This window comes from Entelurus aequoreus, linkage group LG02 (genome assembly GCF_033978785.1).
Source record: "Entelurus aequoreus isolate RoL-2023_Sb linkage group LG02, RoL_Eaeq_v1.1, whole genome shotgun sequence".
Classification (NCBI taxonomy): Eukaryota; Metazoa; Chordata; class Actinopteri; order Syngnathiformes; family Syngnathidae; genus Entelurus; species Entelurus aequoreus.
Genome location: NC_084732.1, coordinates 60885529 through 60908116, shown reverse-complemented (window position 1 = coordinate 60908116; position 22588 = coordinate 60885529). Strand labels below are relative to the sequence as shown.

The 22588-nt window shown below is 40.9% G+C and overlaps 1 protein-coding gene across 7 annotated transcripts in view; it reads right to left on the bottom strand.

The window, feature by feature from the left end:
* Positions 1-22588, bottom strand: part of LOC133636505 (multiple epidermal growth factor-like domains protein 11) — a 388169-nt gene that overhangs the window by 254403 nt on the left and 111178 nt on the right. For all 7 annotated transcript variants that reach the window (XM_062030413.1, XM_062030416.1, XM_062030415.1 and 4 more), the window contains exon 3: positions 19332-19433. In XM_062030413.1, the coding sequence (XP_061886397.1) occupies positions 19332-19433 (102 nt within the window). The remainder of the gene's footprint in view (positions 1-19331; positions 19434-22588) is intronic.

Here is a 22588-nt window from a genome sequence, read left to right as displayed (position 1 = left end):
GGTGCTCGCCGTGGAGTTTACAGTTACGGTAGCACAATTAGCCCCGAACGGGCTAACAGCACCACTAACGTGTTACACGTCTGATTCGCCCAGCGCTGGGGTCCAGTGCACCACACTTTTGTATTGTCGCTCGCTCCTTCGGCGGAGTGCTTTGGAATATCTGATAGTATATATCTGTATCATGAATCAATTTAAGTGGACCCCGACTTAAACAAGTTGAAAAACTTATTTGGTTGTTACCATTTAGTGGTCAATTGTACGGAATATGTACTTCACTGTGCAACCTACTACTACTAATAAAAGTCTCAATCAAAGCACTCATCTGCCCCGCCCGGACTGTTTACAGCGGGGGCGGGAGCGAGCAGGCGGGCGAGCGAGGGAGGAAGAAGGGAGGAAAGAAGAGCGTGTGCGGGTGTCATGGAAAAGCGGCAAAATGTTTCTCTGCTTGCATCACGCAAGTGACGTCAATGCCTACTTGCCAACCTTGAGACCTCCGAATTCGGGAGATGGGGGGGGTTGAGGTGTGTGTTTTTGTAGCCCGGAAGAGTTAGGGCTGCAAAGGGTTCTGGGTATGTGTTCTGTTGTGTTTATGTTGTGTTACGGTGCAGATGTTCTCCCGAAATGTGTTTGTCATTCTTGTTCGCTGTGGATTCACAGTGTGGCGCATATTTGTAACAGTGTTAAAAAATAAATAAAATATAATATGACCACCCTCAGTGTGACATGTGTGGCTGTTCCTCAAGTATGTCTTGCAATACCTTGCATTTGTCTGCAGAAGCCTCATACAATATGTGTCTGAGCCATCACGCTGTTAGTATGGAGTAAAAGGTGATGCGGTGACAATTTCTAGAGGACACTAAAGACAGTGCCATCATGGCATGCCCTCGATATTGTCAAGAGCCTCATACCACACAATGATTGGTAGATTCCATCAGCTCCGCACACAGCGCTGTTAAGCGCCTGTGCTGTTAAGCGCCATTCATTTAAAACTCGCAGGCCGCACTAACATTAAACTGTCATATTAAGGTGGGGGCCGCACAATAACGTCTCGCGGGCCGCAAATGGCCCGCGGGCTGCATGTTTGAGACCACTGGTGTATGTCCTCACAAATATTACCGTAATATGAATATGAAACATTAAATGCATTGGGGAAAACTTTGGGGTTAATTGTTTATATGTTTTTGATGGGCTCATTAATCAGCCTGAAGAGTAAAATTGGCACTTTTTAAAGTGAACTGTTACCCAGAATCATCTCTGTCTATCCAATACCTGTAGAAATGTGCGCACGGCAGCTATGGAGTTGGCGTCGGGAAGCGCACATTTCCATGTCAACGTCAGTCTTGGTACATCCCAACTCTGCTGTGAAAAAGGGCTTATGGCAGGTTCTTGTGTGTACTCAAGCTTCTTATATGAGGGTCCAGGTGAATTATAATATTTACTGTCACAGCGAGGGCAAGCACGTAGCACCAAATCTATTTGTTGCGGTCCAATGAAGGTATAGCAGAGCTGCCAACATTTGGTGTTTGCAATTCAGTCAACTTCCTTCCATGCACTTTTGTTTAAGCTCAATAAGCTCGATACTTGGCAAAGACATCATTAATGTACGTCTGTGCTGTTAAGACTCTCAGTATGGATTGCAGCAGGTGTCGATCTGTGAAACGACTCCTGTGCGCTGATTATAAAGATAATACACACATCATTGCACATCTAATATATCACTATACTGGTGAGCAGATGTGTTATGTGCCAGTCATTTGTGATAATTTTTTCTGGCTGGACAGAATACGCATAACGACTGGTGAATGTGTATTTATGTCAACAGATATTTTTTTAAACTCCACTCATGTTGAGATAATGTGGACTTCATAACAATACCCATTGTTGTTTATTCCTGCTTTAGAGTACTTTCCTACTGTTTGATAGTCATTATGTCCTGACTGGTGATTGGTTGAGTGCTGGAAAGACAGAAGGGAAAGTATGCACTTTAAGTGAGACAGTTGTAAATGTTTTGGTGTGTTTTTTTGTTTTATTACAGTGATTGTTTATTAACCACCTCCTTATCATTGGCAATAGCGATTGTTTATAAAATATTTATAAACACTAAACATCAAAATCTGGGAGATTTGTAACTTCAGTCAGGATATCGGTAGTCACGGGCAATATCCCAGACTTGGCAGGTCTGGTATATAGGAAACTCTGAAATCTATAGAATGTATCACTTTTGAATTGAAGTCTTCAAAGCAATTCTAATTCTTTGAGATGCACAAACAGCAACACTTAAAACACAAATTGCATTTGACCCTTCAGAAGTGAACCTATTCCTCAATTTTCAATGGAAAAATGTCCAGATAGTAATCATTTTAAAATAAGTTACATATAAAACTGAAACAATATGTATTTGTAGTGTGGAAAAACTACAAGTCACCAACACGTATCTTGAGGCATCAGGAAGTGAGGCTAACCAACCAACCAAGTCTCTGCTTGCTTGTCACAGTTATATGTAGCATAATCACTCATACAGTGCATGTATACTGTGAAGCTTTTGGTCCTCCATCTCCCTGCCACCAATCTGTACTGCAAAGTAATTCATCCTGCAACTGTTTGCCAGCAACAATACAAGTATAGTTTTCAGGTACAACTTTTAAGTTTCCAATACAAACTATTTGCTGATTTGTGGGTCTGTCAAATGATTAAAATGTTTATCTAGATGTGTCCCAGTTTTCAAATAAATTAATCATCCTTCACAACTACAGTCAAACCTGTCTGTAGCAAAATTTGCCACTATAGATATGTGGCTATTATGCGCAGGTTGCCATGATAAACTCACGCTGAAGTGGGAAATGACGGTAAGCTTTGGATTAGTAAACACAAGCGATGAGATGTTGAGTAATGCTGATGATTGGTTGAGATGACAAGAGTAGACAGCTACTGCCTGCTGATTCGTTGACAGTTTGAGAAGAAATGATAAGAGTGCTTTTTGGCGAGGGTAATATGAGGTATAAGGTTAATACGTACGGCACCGCCCACCCCATATTCAAATGTCGTTAGTAGGTTTACGTCAACCAAGGCTTACAAAGGATTAATTTTTACTGTATTGTACTAACAGAAAAATAACCATTATATAACATACTTAGGGCCTGATTTATAAATGCAATGCATTAAATAGCATGTGCAATCTATTAAACAGCGTGAAATATTTGTGGGCGGGTTGCGTGTGATCTACTAATTGCATGTGCAATTCAGACCGCCTTCTTTAAATTAGTATTTTGTGTCTACTTTTTGGGGTATCACCACAGAGACACTCATTTACTGCTCAGTCATGTTATCATCATGCTCCTATCTGTGGCGTTTTGCTATGTTCTCAAACAAGCAGCAGACATCTCCCACTTTTTATGGGCATTTTAGATTAGACGCAGTCGTGCAGTGCATCCACATTGACGGCACTTTTTGTTTCTTTTTTTTTACCGCTCAAAGTGCACAAGAGGGGGGTTGCACTACTGTGCTCAAGATGCAAAAAATGCATACTTCAAGAAGTTTTATTATATAGGATGTATGTTAGTAATATATAATCTATGTGGGAAAAAAAACAACATCATTAAAAAATATTGCATCAATTGAATTAGTTTTAATCAGCCCCTTTTATCCAGCAGCTATGATATTATACAAGAATGTTGCTGAACAGAGAATGTGTCTAAATTTGTATTTTTGACTATCCAAATATTTTGAAATGTACACGTAGGACGGAGGATTCTCTGTCCTCGAGTATTCTTCTCTCGCAGCCGTGTGTGGACCTGTGTCAGTTTGCGCGTCCTTTTCAGATGTGCTCAATACAATGCAAAATAGTGCTCCAAAAACAGTGATGAGTGTTGATAAATCAAATTGTGCGTGCTGGGTACTATATATTTGTATTTTCTCTTCCTAGTAATGTGGGCATTTTGATGATCAGCTTGTATTTTGCATATTAATGAAGACAGAGATGCAAAATGGATTGCATGCCTTATTCTGCTCACTTAAAGGTGCCATATGTAGTAATGTGGCCAGAAATGGTACTGCAATCACAGTCAAAATTCTGTAGTTCCCTCCCACTCTCCCTGACTGAGGTTGCCAGATACGCAGCCAAATCCGAATCCTACTCCAAGGAACTTCAAATAGCAATCAACTAGTCCTACGCTGTAGGTTTCTCTTGTTTATGCTTCTTGCAAGATAGTTTACCAAGTAATTATGCCACATTTTAGGTATTTCCTCAGCGTATCAGCATATTGAGAATGAAATAGGCACTGTATGCCGATGTGTCATTGACCGGGCTAGCATGCTAAGCATTCGTTGCACGGACATACTAGCTTTGTTAGACAAGATCATAGACTGTCTTGGACAATATAGTTTACATACCAAATGTCCATTTCCATTTATTACAAATAATAAGAAAACGTAAATGCCTAAATTTGGCGTCAGATGAAAAAATATTCTCCGCCTTCAATCGTCTCCATCTTTCAAAGGCATCCCCGATAAAAATCCTTGTTTTTTTCCTGGCTTTGTCATGAATAAGTTGAGAATCGTACAGACGCCTTTTAGATTTACAAAGGTTTGACATGTTTAGTAACTTTACCAGTGGTAATAGCTCAACGAAGATGGCGGTGCGTAATTGGCATGCTGGATGTGAGACACTCATGGACTTTCTAATTGGTCAAACGGTGGAGGAGGTGGCATCAAAATGAAAACAATACCAATATTTCGGGGCTGTAAATCTAATTTTGAAATGAGCATATCCCGGCTGAACTACCGTTATCAGTTATAAAGGGATTGGAAAGGACATGATTTATTAATGCCTTTTTACATATCAGGGCCATTTAATGATAACTTGACATGAAATTATTACATATGGCACCTTTTAAGAGACGCAATCCACTTAATACCCGTATAGTACATCAAAGCAGATCAAGTTTGCACGTGTTTTAGTGAACGTGAACCTCTAGTAAATCAGGCCCTTGCCAGTGTTAATAATAACGCCGTTAGAGTATAACGGTGTTACTGAAGGCGTTATTTTTCCAGTAACAAGTAATCTAATTAATTATCGTTCCCATCGTTGCAACGCCATTGCTGTTACTGAGAATGTGAAGTGGTGCATTACTACAGTTTGGTTGAATGAAGCGCAAAATATCAGGTTTCGGCTGCACAACAGAGAGCACAGGTGATGACATTATTATTGGCAGTATCGGAGAAATTTGCTGAAAAGGGGACACGATACACTAGTACCATCTTCCCTCTTCGTTGTCCCTCCGTGGGTCCGTGCACACACGAACACACACACGCTTCCCCTCAGCCCTCAGTGAACCAGTGTTGACGAAAATGTTGACAAGAACGAAATCCTATCATATTTAATTTAATGTTGTAGATGGGTGGGACAAATTCAGAATATATCCAATCACAGCTCTTTATTAGCGTCAAATATGAGAGACTTGTTGGAGTTAGCGATGAAGTAGAGCCAATCAGATGCTTCTCTTTGTCAGATGAGGAAGTTGAAATTATCTCCAGATACATTACATTTATGAATTATGCCATCAAGTTAAGATAAACGTGATGATTGATAAAATGTGGATGAAGGATATAGCTGACGAAATGCAGTCCACTTCTCCAGGTTGGAGTTGGACACACGGTGGCTCATGACCAAATTCAATGAAGAAGACAGCAATGTTACTACTGTTTTCGCATGGGGAAAAAAAGTGTTGGAGCATGATCTGTTGCCCCCTTCACACTTCTGACTGCCCTCTCATTTATGTCTGCCTTGAACCCTGTTGCATTATCAAAAGGAGCTAAAGAAAAAAAAACACAATATTTATGCACAAATGCAATTTATTGTCAAAATGTCATCCAGGAATGTTTTTAAAAGTGTTACTTGAATGCATGTGACTTATCTGCCCAAAACTAGCTAACAGTTTTATTTAAAGTTCTTTCAGGCTGTATTTTGGTATACAGGTGCAGCGAAGTGCACTACTTAAAGGCCAAATGCTCTTTTGAGTCTTTTTTACCCACGTTTCATTTGTGGTACTGTATTGTGCTTTGTACTTTCAATATTTAATGGTGTTACTTTAAGGACTATTCTAATAATACAGATAACACATTTTTATTTATATAAATATCATATGGCAAACTGCAATCTATTGAGTTCTGATGAATGCCAAATGTTTTAATGTACTCTATATAGTGTTTTTATTCTTCGATCTGTTAACATAAATATATTTGACATAAAAGATGTTATTAAACGTAGTAGCATATAAAAAAAATAAAATGAAAAAAATGTCTCTGAGTAACTTGTTACTCTTACAATGAGGTAACTGAGTTACTAACTCACTTTTTGGGAGAAGTAATTTTTAAGTATAACTAATTACTTTTTTAAGGTAAGATGACCAACACTGGCCCTTACTGTATATTTATTAACACCGGCAAATGAAATTAAATGTAAAATAAAGCTAAAAGTGAGTCTCCCCTGTGCGTCCTTCTGTGGTGCCTCCTCCTGTGCCGCCAATGCTTCCCCTGTTAATAGTTAGGTTTTCAGTGTGCATTTAGTTATACCCAGTGGCACCGTCGTCTTTTGTTTGTTATTAAAATTCCTGTTATTTTGTTCTTGTGAACCCACTGGGGTGAGTTTTTCCTTGCCCGTATGTGGGCTCTGTACCGAGGATGTCGTTGTGGCTTGTGCAGCCCTTTGAGACACTTGTGATTTAGGGCTATATAAATAAACATTGATTGATTGATTGATTGAACTTTCCTGCTCTGCGTAAACTAAGTTATAAATAACTTTATTTTCTGTACAAGCTGCCTCTGTCTTTGTATTTTAGGTTCCACACCTAACTGAACATGACAAGTGAAACACTTTGCTGTAATGGATTGACATCATCAGTGCCCGCAAGATCCCCCTGCTCAAGAAGACACATATGTAGGCACGTCTAAACATTGCCGATCCACATCTTAATGAATCTGACGAAGCTTAGAAAAATGTGATTTTAACAGGTTTGTAGGCAGAGACTGTTGGGTATAATCTCAAACGGAGGTGGAAACATTCTGCTTTGAGGTTGTTTCTCTGACCAATATCTCTCCTGAAAGTAAGGATGCACGTTTTTGTCCAAAACTAAAATCTGTATATTTTTCCCCTGAAAACTCAGTTTTCAATTGTGATATGGATTGGTTCGTAAAAACTAAAAAAGACAATAGAGGGGTGGGGGTTTTGGATATCATTGTGTAATTTGTAACGGAATAGACTAATAAACAGGTTAAAGAAATATTATACGTATATTTAAAGACAAATCTTTGTGTTTGTATCCATTATTTTTATCAACATTTCATATTTTTCTCATTAAAATTATACCTTTTTGCTGTAATTTTCCCCTGATTTTATAATCATTCTCTCTGTTCAAATAAACCTACCTACCTAAAAAGAAATTTGGACTGTTAGACATATCTTTGTAAAGCAGGTAATAAACTTAGAAAATCAAGTGCTTATTTTGCCCAATTTTGCCAGTTATACGTATGTTGTCGTCTTTACATTTTAATGAAACCTTGCAACTTGGAAACAAAACATCCGAATTGTGTCGTGAAGTAGCAACTCTTCCTCACAACATTTGAAGGCTCATCAACTCATGCGCCAAACCTCATCTGAGTAAACATTTAAAGGGGCCCTTATGCAAAACCAATTTTTTCTTTGATGTGTACCTAATGGTACACATTTTTTTGTATTTAAGCTTGCTCCAAATGAGCCGTTTGGAATATGAGACGATTGTGACCTATTTTGCCATAGTCATGTCAGTGAATATCCCCTTAAGTTAGAGCTTCACCCAAAGAGCTTTGCGAAAGTCCGACATTTTTATCCAATTGTAAACCAAAGTTGTAGTCAATAATTTCCTTTTTTTCTCCATCTTCTTGTTGTGGGGCAGACTGACTCATACATGCACATGTACTGTATGCTAAAATCTTTCGCTGTTGCCATTTCTAATAAAAAGTAGCATGTAGTTCTAACTTATATTTGTCAGTAGACTTGATATGAATGTGCTAAAACCTACAACATGGATGACAGGGTGGAAACGCAGCTGTAGGTACTAGGCCTGGAGGAGGACTAAATAATGGTGGGTTCCATTTGTACTGGGAAGTGGGAATTTCCCCGTTTCTAATCGGAAATTTCAACTGGAACGCCCCTCGAGGTTGGATTTCCTTCTGGGAAAGTCGGACAGTCCTCACCACCCCCCAAGTTTGCTTCAAAGATCTCTGCTCTAAGTGTAAACAATAATAGAAACTTCTGTAATATCCGGTATTAGCACTTCTGGTTATATTTTGCCGCGCTAAATCAGCCATATACGTTTTATTGTTGGACGTTAGTAAATAGTAATGTTACTGTAGTCTAAGTAAAAATGTGTTTTATACACGCTACATTGACAGCAATAATGTCTGTGATTCCTCTTCATCACCGTGTTTGCAGGTTGCAGAAGGAGTGCATATTTTTTCTATAAGTTGTTTATATTCTGATAAGAAAAACGCAAAAATAGCTTTTGTGGATGTGGCCATTTTGACAACTTCATAACTTTGCTGTGACGTCATTACTAACTTCCGAGGTAAATGGAACGCACCATGTGACAAAACAGTGCATTCTATAGAGACAGTCAGAAAGCGTTTTAAAGACGGCTTGTAAAACAAAATCTATGCAAAATTTTTACATGTTATGTAGATCACAAGAAAGTGTTTTCATGTAAAAAATATACATATAATTATGACACCCTTGAAGAAGCAAAATCAAATGTTATGGAACGTATTCAGAATGAAGTCTGGAAAAAACTTAATAAAATCTGTCATTTTGGAAAAGATGATAGTGGCTCACTAAATGTCCAAGGGAGTCTTTTTTTTACTCACTCAAGGACGATGGTGTTTTCTGCCATTTTCCCCCTTAAGTTCAATGACTCAGAGCTTTGCTGAAGGAGCTTAACTGGTGGTTGTTAAGCTTAATGTGCTCATTAAAGCCAATGCGCTGACAGTCCTTCATCAAAATGACCACATTAGCCAGGGCTGAACTGCAAGTAAACTGTTTGAAACCCTCACTTACAGAACTACTCTACTATTTACAGTACACAGCAGGAGGGACGCTGACAACAAAATATGGTTCATTGATGGCAACTTTTGATACAATAAAAGACCAAATTCAGGCTTTTTTTCTTTTGCATTATGATGGCTGTAATTTACAAATCCCTGACATTTCTTGAATTAATTGATAGATCGTGAAAACAATATTAATTAAAAATGAGGGGGCTAAATGATCCATAATAACCAAAACATTTTTCTCCTTATTTGAAATTACAAATGTACTATGAATTGAACAAAATAAATTATATTAATTCACAATAATTTAAACATTAATTGAGTGGCATTTTAGCATTTTTGCTACAGTAACAATTACATCACATCAGGTTTTCCATATTAATTTTAAAAGGGAACTGCATTTTGTCTGTCATTTACAATCATTATGTAAGACAAGCACACGTATTTTTCATTCCTAACTAGTAAATACATGTCAGCTTACAAGGGAGCCTATAGGAACCACTCAATTTTGCCCATAAAGCACTTTAAAAAAACATCCAAACACTTCCAACAAGGTTTTATATACACGCTGTAAGTACATATGTAATGTAGTAACAGGCACATTTATAATAACATGTAATATTTACGTATATTGCTTATTAAGGCATATGGCGGCGCATTTATTTTTATTGACACATCACAACGTTCACTTTTTCCTTTAACTACAACACTGACTACAACTCATGCAGACTTCATGAGAGCCAACAAACATTAAAAAAAATCACTTACTGTACAATGTCTGCTCTAATTGGGATGCCGACTGTTGGGATGTTGATATATTTCCGTTTAGATGAAGAATGACTCATAATCCTCACAAGGGGTTAAAGAAAAAAAGCTGGGGGCAAACCAGCGTCTTTCTTGGGTCGTTTTGTCACCATGTAAGTTGGTTGTCAAAGTTTACCAACTTATCAGTTTATGTCCACGTTATTTTACTATCAAGATGAGAGGCATGATTTATAATCTAGAATTACGTTTCACAAAGTCCGAGTGGAAAAAGCAGCTCACCAGCTCATGATGTTAATACAGCAGCATAGGGAAGTTACCTCTCTCTGATCAATGCGCCGCTAAATGTAGGTCAGTAACGTTTGCGCTTATAATAACAAGATCTCTAATACTTGGTTAATATTCAAGTCACAAAATGTAACTAGATTAGTGTTGGCACTTTTTGCAATGAAAATAAAAACAAAATGTATTCTTGTGTCTCATAACAATTGTAAATTATAGACAAAATTCCCCCCCAAAATGCAGTTCCCCTTTAAAGGGGTCATATTATGATTTGTTTTTTCCAATTAAACCCTTCCCTGTGGTCTACATAACATGTAATGGTGGTTCTTTGATCAAACTTTTGCATAGATTACGTTTTGCAGACCATCTTCAAGCTGCTTTCTAACTGTCTCTTCAGGATGCGTCGTATTGTGGGAGGTCTTATTTATGTGCCTCCACTTCGACAGCTTCTTCTCACCGTCATCCATAGCAAGTCTACTGACAGATATAAGTTAGAACTATACACACGTTTGTATTAGAAATGGCAACAGTGGAGGATGCATGTGCATGTACGAGCCAGTCTGCCCCACAAGAGGACAGTGAAAAAGAAGGAGTTTATTGACTACATCACTATAATGACGGACTCGCAAAGCGCTTTGGGTAAACCTCTACTAGGGTTGTACGGTATACTGGTACTAGTATAGTATCACGGTACTAATGAATCAAAAACGGTACTATACTCTGTTTGAAAAGTACCAGCTCCCAATTTTTTTATTTTTTTATTTTTTTTACGGGCATGACGGCGCACCGTCACATCATGACATTGCTGGTTTTACAAGCAGAGGAGCATGTTCGGCAGCTTACAATCACGGAGTACTTACAAGCACACACGGTGTGTAGACAGAAAAGGGATAATGGACGTATTTTGGCCTAAAAACTGAGGATAAAGGTGAAGTTATAACACGGTAATGCCCTCAGGAAGAAGTGCTTTAAGACATGGCTAGCTAGCTAGCAGTTAACATCCATCCGCAGTCGGCAGTGTTTTAGCTACTTCTAAATCACTAATCTTCACCTCCATGGCGACGAATAAAGTGTGTTTCTTACAAGTATCATCTCTGCAGGATGAGGAATAGCTAAACATGCTTCACTACACACCGTAGGAGGATACAACAGCTCACCAGCGTCACCGCTAACAAAAGCAGCGCGCCTGAATGTAAACAAATGCCATGGGTGGATCTACACCTGACATCCATTGTAATGATATCAAGTTCACTAGCATATCTAGTCAATACTACTATGATTACATCTACATTTTTTATCGTCACAAAACCTTTTTACTCTTTTTAAATTCATTTTATGTTTATAAATTCAGTAAGTATGTCCCTGGACGCATGAGGACTTTGAATATGACCAATGTATGATCCTGTAACTACTTGGTATTGGACCTATACCTAAATGTGTGGTGTCATCCAAAACTAATGTAAAGTATCCAAACAACAGAAGAATAAGTGATTATTACATTTTAACACAAGTGTAGATAGAACATGTTGAAACGGAAAATAACCAGATATTAACAGTAAATGAACAAATGGATTAATAACAAATGTTTAAAGCTTGTCCTTTATAATTTTGACAATAAAATAGAATGAGAAATGACACAATATGTTACTGCATACGTCAACAGACAAATTAGGAGCCTTTGTTTGCTTACTTACTACTAAAAGACAAGTTGTCTAGTATGTTCACTATTTTAAGGACACAATTGTTCTTCGATTGCAATAAGAAACATATGTTCAATGTACCGTAAGATTTTTTGTTAAGATTAAGCCAATAATGCAATTTTTTTGTGGTCCCCTTTATTAAAAAAAGTATCAAAAAGTATCGAAATACATTTTTGTACTGGTACCAGTACCAAAATATTGGTATCGCGACAACCCTAACATATACCATATGTGGTAATATCCTCTGATGCAAAAATTGGGAAACATGTCACTTTTGGGGAAAATTCCAAATGACTTGTTTGGAGGAAGTATGAAGGAGGGCAAGATTGTTTTATAAATATCACCGCCATCATTTGATTTCAAATTTTCGGGACTTATGCAGATCTCAAATACACAAAAACAGGTACCCATACTGTAGGTAATAAAAGTTGGTTTTGTACAATAGAGCCCGTTTAAAGGGTGAAAGCCAGAAAAGATACATACTCCACAGCGATATTATAAATCCAATGTATTATCTTACAGAAATACACTGGGGGTGTAATAGTATTAATAGCTTGTTTTATATGAATTGATGTAATAAATATAGGACAATGAGATCATCCATCCATCCATTTTCTACCGCTTATTCCCTTCGGGGTCGCTGGAGCCTATCTCAGTTACATTATAATTATTAAAGCATTAGAATTATTAAAAATGACCTTTGAACAAAGTAAGTCTTTGGTGCTTGTGAAGCACCTTGACCCCTCTTACTCATCGCCATCTCGGTAGTAGCAGAAGGGGAGGGTCTAACTCAAGGGCCTGCAACCTTTACTATCAAAAGAGACACTTCACCGTCTCTTCCACTTAAGAAAAAATAGTATAAAGCCACAAGACGTAACACAGCTACTAAACGTTTAAAGATTTTGATCCTTTTCATTTTTTATTTTACAGGAAAAGCTGTGACGGGACAGCGGGAGAAGAAGACGGCAGAGAGGTGATGACGTCGTTAGCTGTCAGCGTGTTTAATGACAGCTTAGTGTGTAAGTGCGGTGTGTAATTAAACCTAAGAGATATAGTGTGACTAAGTGTGAGACTTATCTGAGCGTGGTTGCCAGAAGGTGTTGAGGGTGCGTGTTGAGATCCAGGTGAAGTCCGTCGTGGTCGGTGGTGTGACCCATAAAAGGACCCCCCCCTATGCGAGACTCCCGGCGAGCTTCGGGGTGCCTCAGGGTGAGTTTGGTAAAAATCCTCAAGAAGGGAGGGGTCGGCGATGTAAGAAGCCGGAACCCATGATCTATCCTCAGGTCCATAACCCTCCCAGTCCACAAGGTAGACCCATTCTCTTCCCTGTCGTTGGACCTTGAGAATCTCCCTGACGGTCCACACTTGGTCCCCATCCTCGAGGACCCTAGGCGGAGGGGATGCAGGGATGGGGGGCTACAGTGAACTGCTTGCTACTGGTTTGACCTGAGACACGTGGAATCTGTGGGTGGGATCTCATGGAATGAGGGAGGTCCAGGCAAACTGTGGCAGGGTTGATCCTGGATTTGACTGTATAAGGTACAACGAAACGTGGTGCTAGCTTCTGAGAGGAGATCGGGAGGTGGAGGTCCTTGGTCCTATTGTGAGAGAAGACCAAAATATCATCTAGGTAGACGACCACAAACTTCTCAAGCATGTCTCTCAGCACGTCGTTTACTCAGGCCTGGAAGACGGCTGGGGCGTTGGTCAGGCCGAAGGGCATGACCCGATACTCAAAGTGGCCCAAGTGTGTGTTAAAGGCCGTCTTCCACTCGTCCCCCTTCCTAATTTGGACGAGATGATAAGCATTACGGAGGTCCAACTTGGTGAAGACAGTAGCGGGAGCAAGGGGGCTCGAAGGAGGAGCTCATGAGGGGTAAGGGATACCGGTTCTTCACTGTGATGAGGTTGAGCTTACGGTAGTCAATGCAGGGTCGGAGGGACCCATCCTTCTTAATGACAAAGAAGAAGCCTACGGTTACCGGGGACTTGGAGGGAGTGATGATACCAGAGGCTAGAGAGTCCGTGATGTAGTCTGACATGGCTTTCTTTTCGGGTATGGAGAGGTTGTAGAGGCGGCCCGAAGGTAGTTCAGCGTCGGGCACGAGGTCGATGGCACAATCGTAGGGTCTGTGTGGCGGTAGAGATAGTGCCTGCGTCTTACTGAATACTGCAGCAAGATCATGGTAGACCGTAGGTACTCCAGATAGGTCCGATGGGGATGAACTGAGCTTAGGGTTCTCAGAGACAGAGGCTTCTGCCTTGAGGCAGTTAGCATGGCATGCCGTGCTCCAGGCTAGGATCCTCAGTGAGATCCAGGAAATGAGCAGTCCGAGGCCAAGCGGAGTGACGGGGGCGTTGAGGATCAAAAAGCTGATTTGCTCCGTGTGGTTACCTGACAGAGTTAGTGTGACTAGTGCTGTACGGTTGGGTGATGGGTCCCAGGGGATGCCCATCCAAGGCCTGAGCTGGTAAGGATTTGTCCAGGGGCAGAAGCTAGGCGAAATCCCGGTCCATGAAGCTCTCATCTGCTCCAGAGTCCAAATAGGCTCCCACCTTCAGACTCTTCGACTTCCAAGGTAATGTTGCGAGGAAGACAATGCCAGGATCACTGCGACCCTGGGGAAAGGTGTTGTGGCTCACTAGTACTCCCCTTACTAGTGAGCCTGATCTTTTGGTTGTGCGGAGCAGGTCTGGATCACGTGACCCGCACAGCCACAGTAGAGGCAGAGGCGCTGCCGGAACCTCCTCTCCCGTTCCTCCGCGGCAAGTCGTGTCCTGCACAACTGCATGGGTTCCACCCCTCTGGTAGGTGTGGGAAAAACCCCAGACTGGTCCGCCAAGTGGGCATCTTCAGCCCGATCTCTGGCAGCAGTAGGGGAGTAGGAATCGGTCCGAGTCTCCCACGCCGGCCGTCTGGTTCTCTCACGGGCTGCGAGTCTTCGTTCTGCTGCCCGCTCCTTGAGCCTTTGGTCCATGAGCAGGGCCAACTGGATGAGGTCATGGTATGTGGCCGGTCGGTCTCGCAACAATCCGTCCTTGATAGCTTCTGAGAGGCCCCGACGGTAGGCGCTCAACAAGGCCTTATTATCCCACCCGCTGTCGGCGGCCAGGGTGCGGAACTCGAGGGTGTAGTCTGCAAAAGAACAAGAGCCTTGCTAGAGGGAGTGAAGACGTGAGGCGGCGTCTCCTCCATCGGCGGGATGATCAAAAACTGCCCGGAACTCAGAACAAAAAGCGACAAAGTCCGTGCTGAGACCAAGGTGGCGGTCAACAGATGCTGTGGCCCACTGGACAGCCCTTCCGGTCAACAGTGAAAAAATGAAAGCTATCTTGGCCCCGTCAGAAGTGTAATGGGAGGGCTGGTGACGAAAAACCATGTCGCACTGGACCAGGAAGCCACGACAAAGCTCAAAATCCCCTTCAAAGGCTCTGGGACTAGCGATCTTCAGTTCACAGGATGAAGGGGGCAGCATGGGGCGGAGGTGGCGGAGGCGGCTCGCTCGAGCGGCGGCGGAGCGGAAGAGCACGGGGAAATCAAGTGCAGTCGAGCCAACAAGTTAGCAAAAGCAGCATCCAGTTTGTTATCCAGTACGCAAAAGCACTCTTGGTGCTGCTGGAGTGTGTGGGAAGCAGATCAGAATCATATCCATATTTAAGTGTTACTTCTTTCTAAAAACTCCTATAGTCATATTTACATCAGCTAATGTCTCGTGTGGTACAAAGTGCTTGGATTCGAGTGTCCTTGGTTAGAGTCAGAGCGCTGTTTATTCTCTTTGTTGACACTGCCATTACATTCCTAAGATAAGGAGCACAGCTAGACTGGGGAAACAGCAGGTGGGGAGGGGGAGGAAGGAGAAAATCACAGCACTTCCGAGAGTTGGAAAAGAGACCGAGCTAGACCAGGCGAGGGAACGCGGGTGTGCTGGATTGGTCTCACGTTTGTCCTCTAAGCTTGGAGAATAAACCACAAAATACCAATTACTGCCTGTTGATTGAATATAAACATCAGCTTATTGCCATGAAAAGAATCTGGGAGAGACTAGCAATTTGAATTCCCCATTGGAGGAATGCTGGTCAACGCAACAATTTGGGGGCTTCGTCCGAGATGGCACGCTGTTGATTGATGACTTCTTGCAATCTTCTGGACAGACTCAAATGGCCAATACAAGGTGAGCAGAGCCTTTTTATATAAAATCTGCTTTAGGAGTCTGTCCTGAAGTCTGTAAGTCAAACACTGTTTTGTAATCCCAGGCACAGATTGGTGATTTTGATAGATTGATTGCATTTTTGCCGAGCCTGCCATTGCATTAAAATTGTAAATAAGTGGTCAACTCAGGCCATTGTGTCTCGATTACCGTGACGGGCAGTTTCATTGACGAGTGAACTAATAGTTGGGTGTAGCTTACCCTGGGAATTTGGTCGTCACTAAAGGGGGTCTAGCAAAGTGGTAATTGGAGGAATGCTGGTCAACGCAACAATTGCCATGTGCATGACCGCGACACTGTGGATGGGGGAGGCTCGGGAGGTGAGCGGGGTACGCGTCATGTCTTTGCCATCTGGTTCTGTCATGGCCAGAACGTACTGTGACGGGACAGCGGGAGAAGAATACGGCAGAGAGGTGATGATGCCGTTAGCTGTCAGCGTGTTTAATGACAGATTAGTGTGTAAGTGTGGTGTTGGTGCGCTTGTAGCGTGAAAGCAAGACAACTTTAAGTATCGTTTGACACACTAAAACGTGTGCGTCGTTTATTCCTCCAAAACCAGAATGAACGCCAACATCACGCACACTCAAAAATGGCGGGAACAACAAACCCCCACCTTTGGGAGAATCTCCTGACGGCCACTTAAAGGGGTCGCGCCGAATTACCCGCTCTTAACTGCATATATGAATGTTAGGCAAGAACAACATTGTCATGTGCACAATCTAACAGTACAGTGAATAAAGATGACAAAGTCAAGTAACAGGTGTGGTGAATTATGTCCTTAAATCAACCTCTACAGTGTGTAATTAAACCTAAGAGATATAGTGTGACTAAGTGTGAGACCCTTATCTGAGCGTGGTTGCGAGTGCATGCTGAGATCCAGGTGGAAGTCCAATAAGGGCAAGGCAGGCTCGAGCATCAGAAGGCAGGCGGATGGTCGAGGACAGGAGCGTGGCATTGGGATCGGTGGGCAGGAGTGAGGTCGAAGTCCAGGAAGGCAAGGGGGAATCCACAGGAGGTCCAAGATGACGAGACACACAACTCGGAGGCACGCCCGCAGCGGAGAGAGAGCGCTTGTGGGCGTGGCCCGCGGTGCGCTCGTTAGGGCGCACAGCAGGAGGAGAAGCAACACGAGTGTGAACCATAACAAAAGCAATCTGTTTATGTGAAATTAAACTCTTTTTCCTTTTCACTTTTCTTTTTTGGCAGGCATTCATGGTTAGTTTACCTAAGGGGTTGCACACTTGAAAAGCTGAACTGAACACACAGGCTTCTAGTCTCTTGTACTTGCCTTCCTTGTGCTGCAAAACTCAGCCTGAGCACACTCACGGCCTCACAGACAGTCGGAAATTATATACCTATTTTTATAAATGCTAAATTTTCTCACTCCGGGTTAAAATAAATATCTGAGGGAGCCACAACAAGAGCCGCGGGTTGTAGACCCCTGGTCTAACTCAAGTGTTTGGAATTTGTGGATAGTTGACATAGACCAGACCTGGGCATTCTGCGGCCCGCGGGCCGCATCCGGCCCTTTGTACGTCCCTGTCCGGCCCGCGTGAGGCCAATTATAAATTACAAAATCAATTTTAAAAAGTATCTATTTCGAGTGTGCAATACAACGGTGCTGCTTTTGTTTTGAAAAGCGTTATTTGTATTACTTCCGTGTGGACGTATGCTCGTGCGCGCAGCGGCAATCACAAATACAAAATACATTTAAAAAAACATCTTTGTCGTGCGTGCAATACAACTGTGCTGCTTTTATTTTGAAAAGTGTTATATGTGCGTATGTCCTGTGAGGGAAGGCGCACAGCGACAAGTGATGCCCGGTTATCCCCGAGACGCTAAAAAGAGAAAAGTTGATGACGAATGGCGTGTTTTCAAAAAGACATGGACTGCCAAGTAAAGGTAAAGCTGTGTGCTTATTTGTGGTACACACGTTGCTGTGTTTAAAGAATATAGTGTAATGACCTGCTGAAGTAGATGTTGTCTTCTTGAGTTGTGTAAATGAGAAGTGAGGAGACGTGCGTGTGGAAGGAACGAGATATGTTGAGCTGTGTTAGTATAGCTTGCTCAATAAAAGTTTAAAAATTGCGTCAGACTTGCTGTGCACTTCTTCTGGACGCTACAATTGGTGTCAGAAGTAAAACTTTGTGCATACTGCACTGTTTGTGTGCTACGTCATCGGGAGGTACGTGCCACGTGAGGAGCTCGCCGCAAAGAGAGAGAGAGACAGAGAGAGAGAGAGACAGCGTTTACAGGTGCAGCCACGCTGCTTGCCACGGGGGGAATTCCGCCCTCAATGAAGACTCCCAGGTTTGATGGCAAGGCGAACTGGGAGGCATTTCATCCCACTTGTGACATCAATTGTAGCGTCCAGAAGAAGTGCACATCAAGTCTGGTGCACTTTTTAAACTTTTATTGAGCATGCTATACTAACACAGCTCAACTTATCTCGTTCTTTCCAAAAGGAAAACCAATCCTCACTCCTCATTTCCGCAACAGCAACGCTTCCTCCTTCTTCGCCAATCACCTTACAGGCGTGCTACGTTCACAACAAAGAGGATGCAGGATGAAGTGACAGAAATTGAAATTTTTGTATTGTAATATACATCAGGAAGTGTTGTGTAAGAAAGTGTTAAAAATAAAACCATCAAAAGCCATCTGCTTTTGTATAAAGATAAGTTAGGTTAAATGAAAATATTATTATTATTATTATTATCTATCTTACGGTATATCAAAAATAATTTGTGCAAAATTTAATTGAAATATTGTCGGTGTGGCCCTCCAGCAGTGCTCGGGTTGCTCATGCGGCCCCCGGTAAAAATTAATTGCCCACCCCTGACATAGACGTAATAATGTAGTCTGAATAAAGGACTAAAAACTTTTACTGTGACACACATTACTAACAGTACTATCACACCAAAACAAACTCATTGAAGTACAGAAGGAATGTCACCCTTGTTTTTGTTTCCCTGCAATTAATTTTGCTAGCTTACCGTAAAAGATGAAGGAGGAATAGTCAAGTGCGATAGTATGACACATGGGCGGAGGTGGGGATTCTTTCAAATACATTTCCGATATGCGGAAGATTAAATAAATAAATTATTTATTTGTGGCCTGTTATCGGTCCGCGGACCAGAGGCTGCGAACCGTTGCTGTATTGGACCCATTTTAGGATATATAATTTGTTGATGACACACACGTCACCATGGATTCTTATGGGCTCATGATGAACATAATCATCATCTGCAGTCTGTGACAAAAATATCTTATATTTCTGGAAGATTTCTCTCAATGTTCATACCTGTGTCTGGTGCATTTGAACCAGTTGAGGATGTCGGTGCAGCGAGTATAGTAGACCTGGTCAAAAGGATGAGCGTACGACTCCTGGACAGTCACTGCATAACTAGAAGAACAGAAGATACAGAACATCAGGATGTTTAGGCACCTCCAGAGGCAGCACAGCTTTCTAATCTAAAAGCTGCTTTATCAGATTGACAAAAGAGCTTTGCACAGCAGAACCATCAAAATCTTATTTAAGGATTTCTCCTGCAACAGTTTTAAGATTTGGCTGGAGGGAAAAACCTGAAAGGCAGAACCCAAGGAGAAAAACATGTTTAAAACTTAAAATAATTGAGTTTAAATGCACTTCTTTTGGATTTCCTTCCAGAATTATGAGGATGCGCTCCCATCAGTACCGTGTAGAATGTGTTGCATTATTTTTCTTTCAATAAAAAGTAAATGGTAAATGGGTTATACTTGTATAGCGCTTTTCTACCTTCAAGGTACTCAAAGCGCTTTGACACTATTTCCACATTCACCCATTCACACACTGATGGCGGGAGCTGCCATGCAAGGCCCTCACCACGACCCATCAGGAGCAAGGGTGAAGTGTCTTGCTCAAGGACACAACGGACGTGACGAGGTTGGTAGAAGGTGGGGATCGAACCAGGAACCCTCAGGTTGCGCCACCCCGTCTCCTCTGTAGTAGCAGAGTTGAGCAAGAGTAGAGCAAAGTTGTATTTAAATTCATTATATTCACATTGAATATGCTTTTACTATTACTATTCTCTGTAGCACTTGGTGGATTTCTATGACCATGAAGACACATTAGGTGTCCTATCTGTGTGTTGATGGTTACAAAACAACGAACTTTAAAAAATGAATGAGCAAAGAACAAGACAACTACACAATCACATCGTTAAAGCTTTGCTGGTGGTGTTTTCTCAGATGTTGCAGTGGCATGCAGAAGCAAAAGAAGAGAACATACACTTGACAGGCTTATATAGGGTGCCGAACGTAAAAGTTCGGTCACACTTTTCCAGCAGATATATTTCTCAGATTTAACTCATTTTTCTCAGATTTAGTTAATTTTTATCACATTTAAGTTTAAAATAAATGATGACTCTAAATATTATATCTAAATGTAAAATCTAAACCTAAATCTTAAAAATAAATATAAAAGTTGAATCCGAAACCCAAATGTTAAATCTAAACCTAAATCTAAGTGTGAGCGCTAAATGTTAAATGTGAGCTCTAAATGTTAAATCTAAACCTAAATATTAAATATGAATCTAAATGTGAGTGCTAAATGTTAATTTAAACATAAATGTTAAATCTAAACCTAAATCTTAAATCTAAATCTAAATGTGAGCGCTAAATCTTTCGCCAAGTGTAAAGATGAGTATAAAATGTCAATATTCCACTAATCCGACGCCTCTCAGCCGCAATGCCACATGTCTGCCTCTCAGTGCAGACACTCCTACACGTTTCCTACTGCGGAAGAAGGAACCATGACAGACGTTTAATGACAAATAATGCCAATAAAGTTGCATTTTTTTAAAATGTTAACTCCAAAGGTGTGAGTGTGCATGGTGTGTTGAGACAATTAGACACTCAAACATGCCCACGCTGCACTTCTGCGTTTGACAATGAATGCAGTTGCTTCTTATTACACGAGGGATGCAGTCTGCTGGAATACACCTATTTATGTATGTATGTGTCTTTCATAATTTCGCTGCGCTCGTACTTCATTATTGTGTCACATAAGAACTGTACTATCGCTGTAAACAACGTGGTCATTGTCATAAAAGTTTGCTGCAAGTAGTAGCCAGCTGACAGAATCGCTATGGATATGCCTCACACAGTTAAGACAATTTAGATGATTCATGTATAGTGGGTCACCACTAATAAATGAATGAAATATGATTGAAACAAGAGAGAGAATCAGATTCACAGTAATCAGCCTTTAGCCTCATCGTCAGGTAAGCGCAACAACCGTGCTCGTGTTTCTGTGCCGCCATCTTCAATTGACGTTACATTGTACCATTGTACTGTACATGTATTCTGTACTTTAGCTTTGTTATCATTTACAAATTATTACCAATTCATTGTGAATGTGTTGTGTTTTTGTATAAAATAAACTTATTTTTGAAGAAAAAAAGCACAAAACTGTTATTTTTTTAAACAAAAACAAAAATCTGTGAATGTGCCTGAACGTGAATGCTGCAGGTAGAGATGTAACGACAAACGGTAATAATGATAATCGCAGTAAAATTCCAGATGGTTAGTATTACCGTTTTGAAATAAAATTATCAAGAAACAGAGATTGATAATTGCACTTTGATAAACTCATAGACTGACCGGAACCGGCTTGCTAGCTTACAAGCTAAGATGAAAACAAGAAACATTAACGTCTTCCCTTGTTAAAAAACAACATACCCCAATCTAAATGTATATCAACTAGGGCTTTCAAAGTTAACACGATAATAACGCGTTAAATATAAGCTCCAATAATGGCACACATTTTTGGAAATCGTGATCTTTTTTTACCCTCAGGCATTTCCGTAGATGGGGTAAACCGCCCCCCGCATTCACTTGTTACTGATGAGCCACAAGCGGAAAAATAGCAAGCAGAAATGGTCAAAGAAAATGATATATTCTGGAAATATGAGGTTTAAAGCATTGCAATTTGTTCTCCTGACAAGAAAGGACTATATTTCGCCGTGAAAAGACATTACTGCAGCAAATGCCTGCTGTGCGCTTCCTTCTGAAGCAGGTGGCATTTCACTTCCGTGTTTAGATGACAGTTAAGGTGCATTGATAACACAAAATGTATTGTTACTGTGACTACTTTAGTAAGATGGCATGACATCTGAACAGAAATGAAAGACGGTGGGTAGGAAGTCGAAAGGGGACTTTTATATTGCAATCGGGTCATGTCAAGTCACCTTCTCAAATGTATCACGTTTACGGCTTTAAAATAAAAGCGCTACGCTATACATACGGTTTAACTACATTAAAAATAAATATGTCTTACATTACGATCATGTTTTGTCAAAGATGTTTTGTAATGTTTTTCTGTGATCCGGTTGGCTGAAAAAGTGTGTAATTGTTTTTTTATAACATGTTCTGGTTGAGTCATAAATTACAGAATGTTTAGCAGGCTGAATATTAAATTTTATTAATAAATAGAGAAGGTTATGACATTGTCATGCAGCAATATGAATACCATTAACTTGTACAATATGTAATGTACAGAATATTAGAAGCCTTTATTCA